At 38.0% G+C, this 19728-nt stretch overlaps 1 protein-coding gene across 4 annotated transcripts in view; it reads right to left on the bottom strand.

The window, feature by feature from the left end:
- Positions 1–19133, bottom strand: part of csmd1 (CUB and Sushi multiple domains 1) — a 413944-nt gene extending 394811 nt beyond the window's left edge. For all 4 annotated transcript variants that reach the window (XM_023332533.1, XM_023332535.1, XM_023332534.1 and 1 more), the window contains exon 1: positions 18629–19133. In XM_023332533.1, coding sequence (XP_023188301.1) covers positions 18629–18770 — 142 coding nt within the window. In that variant the 5' untranslated portion in view covers positions 18771–19133. The remainder of the gene's footprint in view (positions 1–18628) is intronic.
- Positions 19134–19728: the final 595 nt, after the last annotated feature.

Genomic DNA, 19728 nt, shown 5'->3' with positions numbered 1-19728 from the left:
TTAACTCCTTGTTGGACTTTATGGTGAGAAACTGTACAATTCAAACACAGCTTTCTTCTTCTTGACGCCTGTAAAGGACATACTGGTAATACTGGTACTGATGCTGGTTCGTCTTCGCTACATTCACATCTTTGCTTTGTCAGTACTTGGCAGGACTCCGTTGTTCACTGCCAGATCTATTATGTTCTCTTCCTATTTTTACCTGTCCAATCCGTTTTGGCTTTTATTACGCTTCCTGGGTGCAACACTTTCTGTATCATCTGCTTCTACATTTTTTTTTTTCAAATTGTTCCCTCATTTACTGGAAGTTTGCTGCAACTGTGCCTGCCTGTCTTTTACTTCCAGCTTCTGCCATTGGGTGCTTCCCTCTTCTTCATTAACTGTGACAGATTTTACATTATAATAAGATTTTTTTTTTCTTTTTTCTGCATGTGTCCCTTCTTGTTATTTACTTTAACAGAGCCAAAAGTTCAACTGGAGTTACCTCTAAACTTTTGACAGACTGCATTCTGATATGCATCTACAAACATTACCATCACTGTAGAGCCACCGCGCTGCTTACCTGATACCAGATGGTTTGTTTCCCTGGACCATCTGGGGAATCTTTCAAGGGATCCATTTGGAAACAGCCAAGCATTATCAAGGAATACTTAGCAGGTAAATAGAGAAAGTATCTGTCAAGCTCACACTAACTTAGCCCAAGCAAATTAACAAAGTAAAACCCCATCGAACTAGTAAGACAAGAAGATTTGTTTTATTTATCGTCACATTTAAATAACATCTGTAGCTAGGCTAATTTTGAACATGTGACTATTTTGTAGCCTGGTAAGTTGAGCTTTTTGATTAATATGATCTTGTGAATTTGTTCAGGATTCTGCTGCTTTGTGGGAATAAGTGACAACCTCACTGTAGGCACATTTGGCTTCAGATCACATGAAAATGCATGTCATGTTTGCAGCATCGAGGATCTAACAGAACATGCTAATTCTGCTAATCCAAGTCAAATAGTGTTAAAATAAGCATGACAAGGCCTGTCACAATAATCAATAAGTCAATTAATCACATGATAAATTTAAAGAAACTCAATCATTTTTCTCTTCTCTCTTTCTACCAAAAACTGGGTGATAAAAGTGTTCAGTCTGGAGACAAGGTCTCAACCAAACTTTTTTTGAATGATAACATTTATTTATTCTTCAAAAACAAAATTCAGAATTATGAACTAATAATTCATTTTATCAGTTGTTTCTGTTGCTTTGTTGATTTATTTTGGATATTTAAAATGTCTCCCAGTTCCAGTGTTAAATGTTCATCAGAATTTAGAGTTTATTGAATTTAAAGTTTAGTGCAAGAATGTATTCTTGCATTATTGTGCCATTATTACCTATATATTACAGGCAAATTGTCTCAAAACAACAACATCGTTTATCGTGATAACTTCTCGGAAGATTAATCGTCCAGAAACATTAGATATTGTGCATGACAAACATTCGTTCAAGACAGTAATATAAAACATTCAACACAATTGTGAAAGTAGAATATAATCAAAGAGTTAATTATCTCAGTAATTCAATTCATTTCATATAAAATTAACAAAAAAGGGATGCTTAATGCAGAAATGTTATGTTATGGCCAACACAATGATGGGGTTGTCTTGAAGGTTGTCCAGCAGGCAGCCATTACCTCAACCAGGAGGGAAAACCACAAAATTTCATGGCTAAAGAAACTTACTCCTCACAAAGTGCACATTAATGGACAACTGAGCAGAAGGAAAAAGTCTGAATTTAAAAAGGTGCACAAGCAACATGGAGAACAGCAAGCGTTAAAGGACTGTGAAGAAAAGCCTATTCAATAGTTTTGGGGAGTTTCACAAGGCTTGGACTGCAGCTGAAATAAGAGTTTCACCACACAGACATATCTGGGACACGGACAACAACGCTCATATTTCCTTATGTTAGGCCCATCCAGAACCGGCGCCAATGACAGGAGGATCTTACTTACAGTAGGGAGTAATTCAGCCACTTCTTAGATTAATATACATTTTTAATTAATTTGAGAAATCAAGTGGAAAAGCACAGAATTCAAATCATTCAAGGTCCAGTGTAAAATTTCCTCAGCCATGAAAGATATGGGGAGTCACAACATCCACTTTGTTCTCTAAAGTCCACAGCCATTTGCCAAGAACATTTTAGAGCACTTCATGTTTCCTTCTTCTGACAAGCTTTATAGAGAAGCTGATTTCAAATTGCATTAGGACCACACTGCCTAATGTACCAATACCTGGTTTCAAGAACATGGCATAACTGTGCGTAATAAAGCAGAAACGTCACCTCAACGGAGAATCTATGGGGTATCATCAAGAGGACGATGAAAGACGGACAAGATGAAAGACACTGTTAAAAAAAGCCTTGGCTTCCTGAACATAACAATACAAATATATATTCTAATTCAATAAATTTGAATATTCATTCAAATAAAGCTCAGTTGACAGATCAACCCTTACAGACCCAACGTATCGGCATCGATCCAGCCAAATTCACGGTACCGTAATTCTGCCACACTTTGCGCTATCTGAAATATTCCAACGGTTTCTGAAAGGGGAGACGTTGCGCTTTCAGACTATATTACGTCGATATTACGGTAATATTAATTACCGTAATATCGGGTTATTACGGTAATTCCACCCCCGCCGTAGCAGGGAGTGAAATTAATCTGATAAGAAACTCTTTTAATAGACGGTAAATTGTGAAAATAACTTACTAGATATTGAAAGTTCCTGTTCATATGGATAAATAGGCAAATATATTTAATCACATGACATTTAAAGAACTGCATACAATTTAGATATTGTTAAAGGCAGGTGGGTTAAAGGCACCTTTTGAAAAGAACCTTTAAACTGATGGTAACTAGTCCACATTTCTGTAATATTATGTTTATTACTATTATTGGTCTGGGCTAATATTGTAATGTTAAATGTGTTTCTATTAGTCTTAAAATAATCATAAATAGCAGAAATAAATGCTTGAAAACATCAGTCTGTGTGTAATTATCTATGCAATGTGTTTCACTTAGTGAATTCAATTACTGAAATAAATGAACTTTTGAATACCATTGTGGTGCGTGTAAACAGCTCTGGAAAAAAATTAAAAATTAAGACCACCAAATATTGATTTCTGAACTCTTCCTGAGTTAAAAACATTAGTATTGTTGTTTCTAAACGAATATAAACTTGTTTTCTTTGCATTATTTGAGGTCTGAAAGCTTTTCGTTATTCTCACCATTTCTCATCTTCTGCAAATAAATTTCAGAGACATGTTGTCAGTAGTTCATAGAATAAAAACACAATATTAATTTTACTCAAACATATACATGTAAAAAGTAAAATCAGAGAAGCTGATCATTTTAAGTGGCCTCTTATTTTTTCCAGTACATGGTTGTGTATATATATTTGTGCGTAGTGATATCACATCATCTGCCTGTTAAAGTTCCTGTATGGGTTTCACTGGATGTAAGCTGCTTTAGCACAGACAATCTGCCATCTAGCATACTGCAGCAGCGACAGCTAAGTCTTGCAGAGATAATAGGTTATTGTCTGCTTCTCCTCGACCATCAACAGATTAGAGGCATGTAGACAAGCAGCCTCTCCCTATCTTTTTCTCTTCATTTTTATCATTATCCTCCTTTTCCTGTCCTGCCTCATCTCCTTGTCTTCTCCCTTTAACTTCTCTTTTCTCCCCTCCTTTTTTCTCTCTAAAAGTCGACTCATTCTCTCCCTCTCCTTACATCCACCCCACATTGCTAATCATTTTCAAACACTTCTATCCATTCTCAGACATCTTTCTCTTGATGTTCGCTGCCAGAAACACAAGAAAACTGCAGCATCAGCCCAGTCATGATAATCACACACTCATTCTGTCTTACTCTTTCGCTTCCTGCATCTCTCTTCCTGTGTTACCAACCAAAAAGCTGTTTATAATACCAACTCTGGTTGATGTGGCCATTTGACATTTATATGAATGACCTATAATGTGGCTTAGGAAAAAAAGAAGTCAGAAATGAGAGTTAAAAAGCAAGGAAAATGAGAGGTTGGGATAAACAAAATGAGGGATTGAGAAAAAGAGGAAATGAGAGGAACAAGGAAGCAGGAAGATGACAAGAGGAGAAAATAAAAGGGTTATGAGGAGATTAGGAGGGAACTCTGCAGAACACAAACAGAAAATGAAGAGACGTAGAGACAAAGTAGATAGAGGGCAGATGAGATTGTGACAGAGGAGTTATTTCAGTGGATATATAGACATCTCAATGAAAATGCCAACAACCTAATCAAAGGATCCGAAAAGGGCAGAGAGGGAGAGAGAGAGAGAGAATGGGAAGGAGGAATAGACACGGCAAGAAAGTGGGGAGGAACGTGAGGAGTGAAAGGAGGAAAGTTAAAGAGGTGGGAGGACAGAAAAAGGGGAGAAGCATGGTCAGACGGAGAGGAAATAGGCAGGAGAAGGGAGGGGGAAAAGAAAAGGCAGCAGGCTGACACATTAAGCAAAAAGAAAATGTAGAGAGAGGAGTCAGAGTCAGGAAAAAGAAAAGGTGAAGAGGGACAAAGAAGAGAAGATTGGTAACAGAAGCAAAGAAAAAAAATGGGGAACAAAAAACTGATTGATTCTTGACATGCAAGAAGTGTGAATTTAAAACTCCTACAAGGAACAAGTTACTGTCTAATCTATGATTGTGTTCTTTGCCTGTCAGTCTGCGCCAGTTAGGAAAAACAAATCAAAATGAATTTACTGTTGTTCATCACAGTTAGTCATCCTTAGCCAATGCTGGTGACATAAAGCGTCAGGTTTTTCCTGATTTGGAGACACAACGCATACTTTGAGAATTAGTTATTCTACAAATAATCCTCAATAATAATGGAGAGTTTGTTCTACAAATCCCACACTGCCTCAGGTGTTGCTTCTTGTTGCTGATGTCATGTATCTGACACACCGGGAATGGAAATCGGTGTGGTTTGACCGTCCCACCTTTTCAAATGCCAACTTCAGGGATTTCCTGCTGTGGCCTTCCCACGCCGTTAGAGTCTGTTTGATTGATTTCAGATCAGCAAGCACTCAGGCAAGAAGACAGACAGAAAAGATGTGTTATTTAGCCATCATTTGTCAGAGAGAGAGAAGCGACTGACATTGTTTGGATTTAATGGTCTGTAAAGGACACCGCAAAATCAGTTTTTATACAGCTTTGTGTGCACATGCATGTTGTTGGCTTTGCTACCGCTCCAGTATTCAAGGCTTTTACAACCCACCCTTTGTTATTTCTTTATCACAGTGCCAGGCTCTTCCTCTTTCCTTTGATTTGCCTCTCTTTCGTGCACTGCAGCCTCTTTCTCCAAACCAAATCATATCTTTGATCTCCTATCCATACAGTGTAGCAAAAACATCTAAAGTCCAACACATTTTCTTCATTTGTGTTGATAAATAGTTCAGAAAGCCCAGTGAAATCTGGCTTAGTGAACTAAATTTGATTCAAGTTTGATTCCACTGGATTTCAGCTGACAGAATCTGGATATTTCCCTAAAGGGTGGGCAGAAATAAGGAATCATTGCCAATAAACCCCATTGTGGCTTCTAATGGGAACAAATAAAATTTAAGTTTAACAAGAAACAATTTAAAAGCCATTACATGTGAAGAACCAACCCTGGCCTTTGGACCCTGGAAACTAATTCTAAACCTTTAGTTTACAGAGATTAAAAACAGTTTAGGGACCAAGCATTCCTCTGGCTCTCATATGTCCTTTCTTACTCAGCTGTTACAAAGGTACCTTGTAAAAATCCTCCCACAGATCAGTGCCTGCCTCTGTCAGTCACGTAGCCAGCCTGTAACACAACCAATCAGCTAGCAAGTCAGTCAATCAATTTAACAACCAGCCGATCATTTAGCCACTAAATCTTCCAGTCAGTAAGCCTGCTGGCCGTTTTCTCACCTCCTCGCTCTTCTTCACACGCTGTCCGCCATGTAAGGCTGTAAAGAAGTGACACAGTGTGCCATGAGACCATTGCAGTTATATCCCAAGGAACCCTTATTTAAAACCTCTTTCCAGTTTCAGCTTCCCTTCTTCTGCCTCCTCCGTCTTGGTAGCTTTGGGCGCCATGGGACCGTTTTTGCTGCCTCCTTAAAACGTAGCTTCGACACTGCTAGCGACCATTACCGATCATTAAAAATGGATAGAATAAGAACGATGCTACTGGAGCAATGATAGCCTGTGGCAAACGCATTCATACTCAAACACACAAACACACGCTCGTTGAAAATGCATGAACACAACCCCACATACAAAAAAATCACTGCAATAAGGTGGACAAGAAATACGTTGAATTACCATGTACAGCTTCTTTTACTGACAACAACAGCACTGATAAACTTTATTTATATAACACCTTTCACAGGTCATAAACCAGAGCTTCACCATAAAAACAACATTTAAATAAACTACACAAAATAAAACATTTGAAAAATGTGGTATCCTTCGCCACATTTCTGTTCATTTCCACAGGCAAATGTCCTTACATTATGAAAATAAACAGTTTAAATTCTTTCACATGGACACACTCGGACACGCAAACACACTCACGCATGCAAGCTAGAAACACTGATTCACATACATATATTTAAAACAAACAAATTTGCTCTCCACTTGCAGCACTGTAACATTGTGAAATGCAGCCTATACGGCTCTCGCATGGGTGCACATAGACAAGCTGTGCTCACACACAACGTTTAGACACACTGGCACACACTTTTAGCTTACGTGTGGACATTTACACACAAAAAGGCACCCGAGCACAAAGTAATCCCCTCGCTTCGCTCTCTAACACTCCCTGTTCTAACCTAAAACTGGGAGCAATTTTTGCTTGAAGGCTGACACAAACACCAAGCTACAAGCGGCACAGGCTCTTTTTTCCCTTTAAAACAATTTCTCACATTTAAAACAAGCCTCGTGCAGTTTCGTTTTTTTGTTTTTTGAGTAGCAAAGTTGTTCATCTTAGTGAAAGAGCATTAAAACCATGACCTGTTTTGATAGGTAAGGCAGAACACACAGGCAGAAATAGAGAAAGACAGGAGAATGGGGGACTGAAACACAAACTAAACAATATCAGCCCCCTTGCTAAACTGTAGAGAAATGATTACAGAGGCTCTATGTACAGTATTTCCCTCCGCGTGTGTCTCACTGTCTCGCTCTTCCCCTGAAATCACATTAACGGATGAAAGTAGCTTCTCCTGCTGCTGACTCGTTGCTTTGAAATGGAAATGTATCTCATTGGCTCCATACTCTGAGTGCACACACACACACACACACCCACACACAAGGAACAGAGTTTGCACCTTTTCCCAACACACTCTCACAAAAAGTGGAGGTATGCTCAAACAGAGTCAAAAGCCCAGACTCACTCTGCCCTTAAACCATGGAACTAAGCGTGAGAAAAACTGAAATAACACTAATATAACATTAACAGACACATTAGCCTGCTTAATGTTAACCCGTTAGCCAGCTATTAGCCTACAGCTGATATAAAATGTCATGCTAAAGAGCGGTGGCAAGGCAGAAATAATGTAACAAAAGTGCTACAATAACAGAGACATTAGCCTTTAGATTCATTGGACAACAGCTCCAAATACACACATCTCCAGATGTAAAACAGAAAGTTGCAATAATTTCTACTCTTTCCAGGGTAAAACTTAAGACTTCAATTCCTCCAGCAAAATTCAACCTGGCCCGACTACAAACAAAGTGTTTATCCCATCATAATTAACTAACTTTAACTTTTATAACTTTAACCTGGCAAAAGTTTGTTTTTATTCTTTTAAAAATTACAATTGCACAATGTATTTCTATTGTGCGGCTCTACAAGGATCCTTTTCATCAGACCCGTATCTTAAACTAGCAAAATAAGATCAATATTACAACCAGAAGGCTAAATTTAAAGGTAAGTGGTTGGAGCCACTATGGTGATGACAGAAGGAATGCATTTGCTTAACTACACCCAGACTATTCCCAAGAAATTAAATCATGCTGCCTACAGACTTGGAGGTCCTGCTGGTCACGAGCAACCTCTGAATTAAACAGTCTGTACGACAGCTGCATGCAAATGCAAATCGATATGTGCGTGGAGTATTTACTTCTTGAACCAAAGCTACAATAATTCATTCCACTACCATTAACACAGCAAACGAACTGAAAGAAATGGAAATTATGTACTTTACTGAAATTGGTGAAAACGTTCCATAGCTGTTGATGTTCTGAATAATCTGTCAAATTAAATTTGGATATTGGTTTTCATGGATGTCTTGTAGTCACACCACCCAATCTTTCATTATGAGCTCCATTTAAGAGGTTCATTTCATGCTTATTTTTAGAGTTGGCTGGCTGAGTAATCCAGTGTGTTATGAAATAACCGTCAACTCCCACCACAGCGAGGCATCAGCACAAGGTGCAGAAAAACAGCCACAACTGCTCCTGAAGTGGAAGGATTAAATGAGTTTTAAGGGCGTACCGTTACTTGTATTATGATGCAACACGCTGCTAATTAGGTGCATGCAGTCTTGTCATCTGTTCAAACAGGACATTTAAGGGATAAGATGGAAAAATTAAAGACACCGAAATGAAACTAGATGCTACTAGCCGTGCATAACAGACCAGCAAACCTCAAGGCTGTCGACAACAACACATTTATAAGGTTAATTATGTCAGGTTTCAAACTTACTTTAAGCTTTTTTAATAGTCAATGACCTTAACAGATCAGATTTATTAAAATACCTATTGAAAATAACAACCTTAAAGCAGGTATTGAACATACTTTCCATTAAGACCACATCTCTGTTTTAAAAAAGTTTACCATTCTGGTAATGTTTTGATTTTAAATGTCATGTTTTTATGACCTATAGGGAAAAAAATCATCAAATTTAACAGAAATAAATACTTTTAAATGTCCATCTTTGTGTAACATAGAGCTCTGGAAAAAATGAGAAGTCCACTGCACTGCAGCCTCATTAAAATCCTCCTGCTTATTCCACCAAATACTGATTTCTGAATGCATCCTGAGTTAAAACATTACTATTGTTGTTTTTAAATGAACATAAACTTGTTTTTTTGCTTTATTTGAGGTCTGAAAGCACAGCATCTTTTTAGTTATTTTGACCATTTATCATTTTCTGCAAATAAATACCATACTACATTTTTGCTTTGAATTTTAGAGACACGTTGTCAGTAGTTCATAGAATAAAAAAAAAAACAATGTTCATTTTACTCAAACATTTACCTATAAGGAGTAACATCAGAGAAAGTGATAAAAAATAAGAGACCATTGCAAAATTAAGAGCTGTATATAATAATGTTTCACATAGTGATAAAGTTCCTGAAATAAATGGATATTTCAATAATATTCTAATTTATTGGATGGGTCAGTATATTTTCCTTTATTTTCTCAGTCTGTATATTTTTCTTTCTTTCCTCACTTCAATCATGAACATATAGAGAGTTCAATAAATAATGTAGTATTTATTGCCAGAATTAAATATCTGAGTCCAGTCATTAATATCCCCACATTTTAAGGCCCTGTTTGTATATGCCTTTGGGTCACTTTAGTGAATTTCCCCCACGTATCTAAGTAATAAATTTGGGCGCGACAGGATTATGATGTCATTAGTTTATGCCCGACATTAAGAACTGAGTAACACAAGATGGAAAAGTCATTCCTGATTAATTGCATCTATTCAGGAATACATTTTCATTTTCCCTTTTGTGTTGTCTCCTCCTACATTCAAGTGCCTCTCCCCTCCTCTCATGCTCAATCTCTCTTTAGCATACTGCCTTTCTTCTCTGCCTCAATCGCTTTCTCTGTCTTCACACACATTTCCCCGTTTTTCTGTCCCAGTATTCCCCTCACTGTCCTCTTCCCCTGCGTAAGCGTACTCTATGTAGGCCATGGCTCTTTTTAAAACCTGTGTAACTTCAACAAAATATAAAGTCAATTAACTCAAGGATCACACTATTTTTTTTCATCGCTAAAATCATAAAAATGAACCATGTTTTAATGGTATATTCCTTATTTGCTCTTTGACGGCTAATTTGAATTTATTTTCTATGTTCTGGACGTGATTTTGAAATCCAGATCTGGGATTAAAAAAAACATTGCATCCACAATTTATTAAATATCTCCACATATCCATATTTTTCTTTTGACCACAGATCAAACGCAGACCCTTTGCTCTGTTGAACTGTGTACGATGTGCTAGTTAGCTGTACTGAAGACTGTGTGTGTGTGTGTGTGTGTGTGTGTGTGTGTGTGTGTGTGTGTGTGTGTGTGTGTGTGTGTGTGTGTGTGTGTGTGTGTGTGTGTGTGTGTGTGTGTGCGTGTGTGTGTGTGTGTGTGTTTTCGCTCATCTCACTGGACAGCCAGAAGCACTCTCAAGTGCCTGAAAATCATCAGTACTCGGTGAGAAGAGTCTCCTTTGCTCTTTGCCAAGCTCCGTTTGTTTAAAATGCGCTCTGTCTTTGGTGTGACTAAGGAGGATCAATTACAACACAAGCACCTGAAAACGTCGAACAGAAATTTTTTCTTCCACCACCTGCAGCATGAGTTTGTCTGAGCGCGTGTGACTCTTATAGCACATCTCTTCCTCGCACAATTAAAAGCTACGGCTAAGCATTCCCAGGTTTCTCATACAGAGACCACAGGAAGTTAAAAGCAAACACATTCCCACTGAATTCCTAGCAAATACCCACAGCACCCCACACACTGCTACCATTACAACCTGTGAGCTCTGAACGTTTTCCCTCAGAAAACTAGCTAAACTCAGTAGAGCTGCCATGTTTTTTAATTAAAAAATGTTTAAAGTTGGCAGAAAATTTGAAAATATAACCAGGTTTTTATAAGATATTGGCAGACAATACTTAAACACCAACTATTAAGTCGTTAAAAAACACAAACATAAGAAAACACAATTAATATAATTATCAGTTTTTTGCACTTCAGTTGTTTCATCGTAATTAAAGTGATTTTTAATCCTTTATCTATGACTTGTCACTTCATTTGCTGAAGATGTAGACCAACAGGATACACCTGGCTTCAGTCTCACTATGTGTTGCTATGTTGCCATTGTGCTACCAACCATTTCGCCAAAGAGACTCTTTATCCTGTCTTTAAATCACTGATACCAGTGCACATAAATAAATTATGCTTAGCCTGGTGGGCTTATAACACACTGGGGGGGGGAAACTGCTGTAAGGTTTGAAAAATAACTTAAACAGTTAAAATGCTCTTTAACACAGTAAGTAAGTTCAAATGCTAGAAATGTACTTTTAAGCTGCTTCTAACAGTCTGATTATAAAACTCTGAGCTGACCAATTAAAAAAATAGAATAATAAAAATAAAAATTTGTTTTCATAAGTAAATAAGTCGGGCATCTAAAAAGAATAACATTAATTTTGAAAAACAATGTATATGTTTATTTACATTTCATTCACAACATAACTTGTAAAACTGATTTAAAGTCTACTCAAATATTTACAAAAACACTAAAAAATGAAATCCTGCTTCAATTGTAATTACCAAGCAGCCTGATTTCAATGGTATTTTGACCAATTATCTCAATCTTTTAATGGTACCGAACCTTGAGCCTGGAAGGCCTCCCTGCCATCACCCTAAATTTTAGCCTTTTACACAAATTCTTTTGATAAATTAAAATCAGATCTCTAGTTCCCGGCAAAAGTAAAATGCTGTTTTTGTTTTGTTTTTTTAAATATACCAGTGAATAGTTTTGCATTTAAGTTTATTAGTATTTTTCTGTCTTTATTTTCACAGCTCCCAAAGTGCAAAAATCTTCCATCTGTCACTGAACGTTTCTCCATTTCTCAAAATAAAATAAAATTTGTTTAACATAATATTTAAAAGTATAAACAAACTTTCCTCTGTTGTTTTAAGTGTTAGCTGTTCAATTAAAATTCATTTTTACCATTTTGTCTGCACACTAAAATGTCAAATTATTGCTTTATAAGAATTTATATATCTTCATAATGTTTATGTCATTACCTTACCAAATTTTAAATCGTATTTGTAGAAGGCAACACATACTTTAACGGAAACCTCTAAGCATCCTACTAATCACTAAAAGTGAGCAGCAATTGTTGCAAAGAGCTAATTTTCCCCTTTAAACTTTGCAAAAAAAAATTGCTATTACTAGTAAGAAAAAGCTAAAACCATGGTTCTAAAAAGGCCAAAGAAACAATCGATGCGTCATTGGTAAATATACAAAAATCACATAAACGCACCAATCCAGGAGGCTTAAACTACATTCTATAAAGATACGTAAAAGATCTTATGCAAGTGCTGGACATTTATGGTCACTTGTTTATAACTGTAACCCTTCAAAGAATTATCAGGAAAATCAAAACAAAGATCCCAATAAATTAGGATGGCCTGGTGTTATACATGTTTTGATGAAAACCACAATGATTTTAAAGAAATAAATCCAATGCTTTTAAGCATAGTGGGGTAAAATGTCACTGCCTGAGGGGGTGGGAAGCTTGCATTTGTTGATTCAACCAAACCTTCTTCATCACATCAAAGGCTGCCTGAAAATAGCTGAAGAGGAAGCAGACCTTAAAACAGAATAATGATCCACAGCACACAAGGAAATCCACCAAGGAATGGCTTTAAAAAGCAGAAATGGAGGGTTAATGGAAATGGCAGAGTTAAAGCTCAGATATGAATCCCACTGAAATATAAAGGGCAGGAAATGTGAAAACCATCAAGCCCACCGCAGTCCAAGTTATCTTGTTTGAACGACCGGTCAACGTTCAGGTGGCTGGTGTCAAAGACTGGTGGGCAGGAACGCAGACCGCCCACAGTAAGGTCTTTCTGCTACATGCTGTGTATACTTCAACAAAAGAATAACCTCTTAATAAATAAAAAAAATCTAACATATTTGCTAAATTACTGAGTGACATTTTGTTCACAAAGTGTCAAATGTCTCAAAAGCATCTAAAATCCATAAAGGCATCCTTCTACCATGATGACAATATGCAGAAAAGAGATTAACCAGAACAGATATTCTGACTAATTTGTCTTTTAAGATACAAGGCCTTCCAAAAGTACTCATACCTATGGGACATGTTTACAATTTGTCATTTTACAATCACAAAGATAATTTTTTATTGGGATTGTATGTAATAGACCAACACAAAGTAGTGGATAACTGTGAAAAGGAAAGTAAGAGAGACAAGGTGCAAAGTGTACTTTTTTTTACAAATAATCAAAGAATCTTTTATAAGTTTACTTGTGCCTCAATTTGTCTATTTACTTACATTCTACTAGTAGCCAGATTTAAATGCCTCGACTTCATTAAAAACATGTTTATTTCACTTTGATTTGTTTATGTAGAACCTTTAAACATGACCCGTAATGTTAAACAATGTTGGGCACAAAAAACTAAATTCATTATCTAAAAAACACGGTTCACAATCCATCAAATTTGGTCGTACATAAGAAAATATTCAATTCAAATGTATTAGCATAAATGATTTTTGGGAAATATATGAATAAAAACTGCAATGAGTCTTTACTTGGATCTATATTTTCATCTGTCACACACAGAAAAAGGTCATGAGATGTGACACAAGAGGATAAAACAGTATTGCTAGGGCAGCATTCAGAAAAGAAAAAGTTAAAATCCTGGATCAGTGACAATAGTCAGTTTAAAAATGACGTCTTAAATGAAAACAAACCATTCTTCTGATTGTTTATGTGGGATTTGTCGGTTGGATGTGTTGCATAAACCAAATTAGATGCAATGGAATAATAGATAAGTAAAAAGAGCATCTCACATTATTATTGGTCCAGATGTATTAACTTCCCTGATTTAGGTGTAAAGTAATCTTTTAATTTTACTGTGTTTCTTCTGAAAGGAAATATGACAAAGATTTGTAGTTGCACTGCCAGAAAAAAATCTGTGATGGAGGAAAAAAAGCAAGGAAACGCTCCGACCTCAAGGTTTTGGAGCTCGTCGACAAACATTAGTGGTCAAAATACCAAATGATAGTCTGGAAAAATAAATCCTTTGATTTCTTATACTTCAATGTTTTATCACATATGTGTGAGACACCCATTAGAATCAAATGTATTAGTTCATCAAAAAAATATTCTAAACCTAAGGTGTGAATAATTTATGGTATGACTAAAAACAAATTACCAAAAATAAAAATGTTAACTTAAAGAAGAAAACATTTTGCTAGTAAGAGGAAGCAATAAAATTTTAAGAATTATTCCATGTTCATTTTCATTGTCATTTATGTATAATAAGCTGATATAACTATGTTCTTCAATGAATTAAAAGGAATGTAAAGATTCCACATTTAACGACATAAACAACTTAATCCGAATGGATTTAATGCAGACTTGCTTTTGAAGGATGACGCTCTTTGTTGCCGTTTTCCATCTGTATGGTTTTAATTTTTTTTCCATCTCCCTGATCAACTCCTACACTGTGCCTGGTGGCAAAACAAACAAAAACAAAAATTATGTCTCTGTCACATCAAATTTACATCCCAATAGCAGGAAGTAATTGAATCCTAATTAAAATTTCATCTTTACAAAAATGGCCCAATAACACTTTACAACATTTGGTTGTTGTATTGTTGATGTTCCAATGGTAGCGACACAGACGATTCAGTTAAAATCAGTTGTTTCTTTGCATGAGATCCCCCCCCCTGCATAAATACACCTAAATTATATTTCATATTTTTGTGTGTGAGATTATAAAAGCCTCGTGTGAGGCCAAATTTCTAGAAGCAGGCTGCACCTCCTTTGTCCTATTTTGGTCTTTTTTTTTAAAACATAATTGTACCTTGGCACTGATCACTCCACCTGTACACCCGCTTCCCCGTCTGTTGTGTATTGTTGAATTTGTATCAGGCAGCCACCTCTTTTTTAATTAACTGTCTTCACAAAGCCAGTGTGTGTTGACGCGTGGGTGTACATGCTTGTGTGTCCCTCCCATGTGTGATATTAGTATGCCAAGCAGGAGGACAGGCAGCTAGTTCCAATATCTTGTTGTTTGGCATTGATTCAATGTCAGCTAATTGTCACCTTGTGCATCCACTTTAGTTTGTTTGGGTGCGTGTGCATGTAAATACGTGCATTTGGGTCTAAGTGTCCTTATAAACTTTAGAAAGCTTTGAAAAGCAGACCTTTCACCACTCCTCACTTTGAAAACGGAACAGAAATGTGTCATTGGGATGTCCCGTGTGTCAGGTAGTGTGAGTGTGTTTAGTAAAGTGAGTGTGTGCCCAAGTGATTAACCAAGTGCTTCATAGTCCCAGTGGGAGTCTAAAATCTCAGGCACGTTATTGTCAGATGTGTGTGTCTGTGTGTGTGAGTGTGTGTTCCAAAAGTGCCTTTTGTCCAATCCCCTGTAGAGTGCAGTTAACGATATATCAATTATATTAGCACTAGCTGGGTTTAATGGGAATTATGATCACAGCTGGACATGCGGACAACCTGTTGATGGGTAGACGGAGGTTATTTTAATACAAATGACTGAAAATGTGTGAATGCTTCAATGAAACGCCAACAATGTTTCTTTTGTTTTCATAATGATAGGCTTGTATTGAGCATAAAACTGTTTTCAGCATAATATTGTGTTTTATGTTACGCATTTATATTTCTAAACTTAATATTTTGATATGTTAGGCTCATTTTATTTACCTAATAATCTCGTAAAAAAAGCTACTTCAATGAGCTTAAACATCGTTTCCTGTTAAGGAATTGGGCAAGGGTTTAGGTTTCTGTGACATCTTTAGCAGACATTTGCAGAACATCAATAATGACTTGACTGTTAAAACTTGCAGTGTGATGTCATTTACACTGTCTAAAAGGCTGGCAGCCATTTGCGGTTTGAGGTTTGACTAAATTAATTATTGCCACCCTCCCTTCTGTCTCGCCAGATGTCTGGATGCCCTTTAATTTTCTCGTATGTTGTCTCACATTGTGTAAGACATTATCTGAAAGGCTTTATTTATTACCATTATCGTGCTCCATTTAGTGATGGACTGAACAGGTTACTTCATATTTACTGTAAATTCAGAGCAGCCTAATCTAATATACAGGAGCATCTCAATAAATCTCAATATCTTTGGAAAGTGGATTTATTTCACTAATTCAATTCTGGTAAAGGTGAAGCTCATACATAGATCCATTGCACCCAGAGACATTTATTTCAGTCATCTATTTCTAAGATTATGGGTAGTATAAAACTATTTTCGTGAATATTAGAATTAATGTTAATACAAAAATATTAGCTTAGTGAAAGTATGTAAGCCAAGTTTTGGTGCTTTCAGCAGTGTGGGTGGCTCCAAGTGCTACTGGAAAACGAAATTAGCATCTTGATAAATTTGATCAGCACAGGGAAGCATGGAGGGCTCTAAAAATTTCCTGGAACATGGCTGCGCTGACTTTGGACTTTAAAAAAATAATAGTGGACCAACACCAGCACATGACATGGCTCCTCAAAAGCTTCCCTCTGGGTTTGGGTAATTCAAATTCTGTGCCTCTCCTCTCTTTTTCCAGGCTACAGGACTTTTACTTTAATGACAAACAAGGGCATTGGAGCACTGAGCAACTATAAAGTCTTATTTCTCTTTAGCCCAGCTAAGAAATCTCTGACATTATCTGGCCTTACACAGTCCTGAACAGTTGTAGCCCAAATTCCAGATATGGTTCTTTCTCACTCCAGTCACTGACTTATGAGCTTTGCTGTACAATCCTTTCACTGCTGTGGTTATCCCAGCTGCTTCTTCACCTTCTTCTCCAACATTTTTCCTTTCACTCAACTTTCTACTAATAACGTGGGATAAGCATTCCGAGTTTTACGCTTCTTTAGAAATTACTTTTAGAAATCTGCCAAGTCAGCAGCGTCCTGGATGTTTCTATAATAATGTAATGTTTCAGTATATTAAAAAAAAACATTTTATTAAACATATATAATACTTTAAATGTTTGGGGAGCTGATTCTGGGGTCATAGTCATGCAAATAAACACCTGGAATATCTCTTTGAGCGTAATGAATCTAATGAGTTTCAACTGCAAATTAATTAACTTTTCAATGATATAATAATTTATGCGCATGTCTTGTAGATTCTAAAGAAGGGAGATATAATATATGATACAGGAAACAATTTCAAAACTCGTTTTTGTGAAAATTGGACCATCTTAAATTTCATGGCAGATAAGCTGAGAAAGAAAACGCACATACACATTCAGAAAAAGAAATTGGACTTGAAGTTAAATCACAGGTGATAAGAAGCAGTTGCTTCAATCACAGCCTAAAAGACCCTCTATCATATTCATCAACGCACACGATTCCCCCTCAATCACACTTTCACTCAAATCCCTTTATTTCCAGGCTGACAGCTGGCATACATGCCTGCATACAGATACAGATGCCAAACATACTCACACTCATTCTCACACACAAACACACCACAAAGTAAGTCTATGTTATTCAGAATAGATCAAAAGACAGGAAAAACAATACTGCAACTGACACGTAGGTACTAATAATGTAAAGCACTTTGAAATGCCTTGCTGATGAAATGTGCTATACAAATAAAATTTGATTGATTGATTGACTTATAAAGGATTTTCAAAACTGGAAACATTTTCTTAATTTCAGGGTGATGATGAACTGATGATGAAAGTCAGAACTCTTTTTTTTTTCCGGTGGCCCTGATCCTCTTCCGTATGAACTTGTGTGTGGAGAGGGAAAGTTTAAAAGACTCTTGGAGGAAGACGAGCATTTTCAACAGGACTGAGGAGAAGTCCTCACAAAGAGGGCATTGACCAACAGAGTGGGAGAAATTTAACACTTTCTGCTTGATCTCTCTCCGTAGCTGAACTCCAAGGGCTTCCAGTGCACATCACCTGCTGCATCACCGCTGATGCACAACATCAGCCCCCACCATCAACCTCGGAGAGAACCGAAAATCACGAATAACTGCGATCACGGGATTTCCTCTCGTGAAAATCCCTTCCTGTCTGTCTGTAGACAGAAGGCTAACACGGGCTGAGCCTGCTGTCAAGCAGAGAGGATTTCTAACTCTTGCAGATGCTAAATGTGATTTGGCTGGTGTGGTGATTCACTCTGGAGCGGCTTGTGTTGGTTTTGCTGAGGATATGAGGCCCTCGCTGCTCCAGATGCAACACTGAGTCCAACTTGGCCGCGCAGCGCTCTCCCACCTCTCGAATGCGCAAACACAAAACTGTGCGGGCTTTAGTATCACAAACACGCACCGCCACGAAGGCAAGACACACACGCAGAGGACTCGGACCTGAATGCGCGTGCGCAGCCAACCACACTCCGCCCGCGCACGCGCGCCCATCAAGCCTCCATGTAGAAACTCCGTCACCCTCACATACCGACTCTGGCTGTTGCTGCGGAGGTCCACGCGTCACCTTCTTGAATCCGCGCACACGCAACGTGAAAAAAACAACAATTCAAAAAAATATATAAAACACTGTGGCAACCTCACACAGTTACGCAGGTCCGCTCGCATGAGAAACGCAGATCCGCTAAAAAAAAAAACTCACCACTGGACGGGGAGAAATCCCCGACGAGGAGCCCCAACAGGAGGAGAAGCGGGAGGTCGAGTCTGAGTCCCCCCGGTTTCTTCCCGATCGTCCTCCTCCTCCTCAGCGGCGGCAGCATCTCCGGCGCTCCCAAATCCATCATTTTTGCTGCTAAATAAATCCAAGCTGGCTGTTTTTTAAAGTCCTCTCCCCACCTTGCCGCTCTGCTTGGCTGAATGAAGCGGAGGGTGGGGGGGTAAAAAGAAAAAGGCAGCCCCTTTCCTCTTTTTTTTCCCCCTTATTAACAGAAAAGAAAGAAAGATCAATCACGAATATCCCTCTCGCACATGTCCATGTTAATGTTTGGACAGGACAGCAACCGGTGACGGGTTGACGGTCTAAGATCGGGCAGCACGCCGCTGGTGTGAGCTGTCATAGCAGAGAGCGAAGGAGAGAGGCGAAGAGAAGGAGAGATTCAGCGGAAGAGAGGAGAGAGATGGTCGGTATAGGTCCGCACAGCCCGGCGCGCCAGCAACGACTGAGACTGGTGGAGGTGGAGGGGGGGGAGAGGGAGAAGCAGAGGTTGGTCTGAGACGGGAAAAAAGAGAGAGGGGGGAAACCTGGAGAAGAGGAAGAGGAAAAGCAGGTGAAGATATGCGCGGAAACAAGAAAAGGGGGCAGAAATGATAATGAAGGGGAAATAAGAGAGACGAGGGCAGGAAGGTTGAAGCAAAAGAGCGAGAAGAGAAAAGAAAGGGAAGTGTGAGAAAAGTGAAAAGGGAAGAGAAGAGAACAATGTCAAGGAGCAAGGCATTAAAGGAGCTATAAACAGGAGAAAGAGGCTAATTTGAAGAGTGAAAGGCGGGATGGTCAGAGGGCGGCAGGAAATTAAAAAAGGAAGGGAGGAGATGGGATGCAGAGGGGAGAAGCGAAAAATGCAAAGATGGGGGCGCAAAAGTAGGGAATTAAAGGGGGGGAAAGTTTAGCGTATCAGCAAATAACTCCATAAGGTTCAACACATATGCAACAAATATCCCACATTCCTCATCACCTGTGCCTTTTGTTTCTATAATCATAGCGTGTGTATGACTGGACCCCACAGGGAGACACAAGCCAGTTAT

Source organism: Xiphophorus maculatus, chromosome 4 (assembly GCF_002775205.1).
Source record: "Xiphophorus maculatus strain JP 163 A chromosome 4, X_maculatus-5.0-male, whole genome shotgun sequence".
In the NCBI taxonomy this organism is placed as follows: Eukaryota; Metazoa; Chordata; class Actinopteri; order Cyprinodontiformes; family Poeciliidae; genus Xiphophorus; species Xiphophorus maculatus.
Note: the sequence above shows the minus strand (reverse complement) of the source record. Positions and strands in the feature narration are given on the sequence as shown.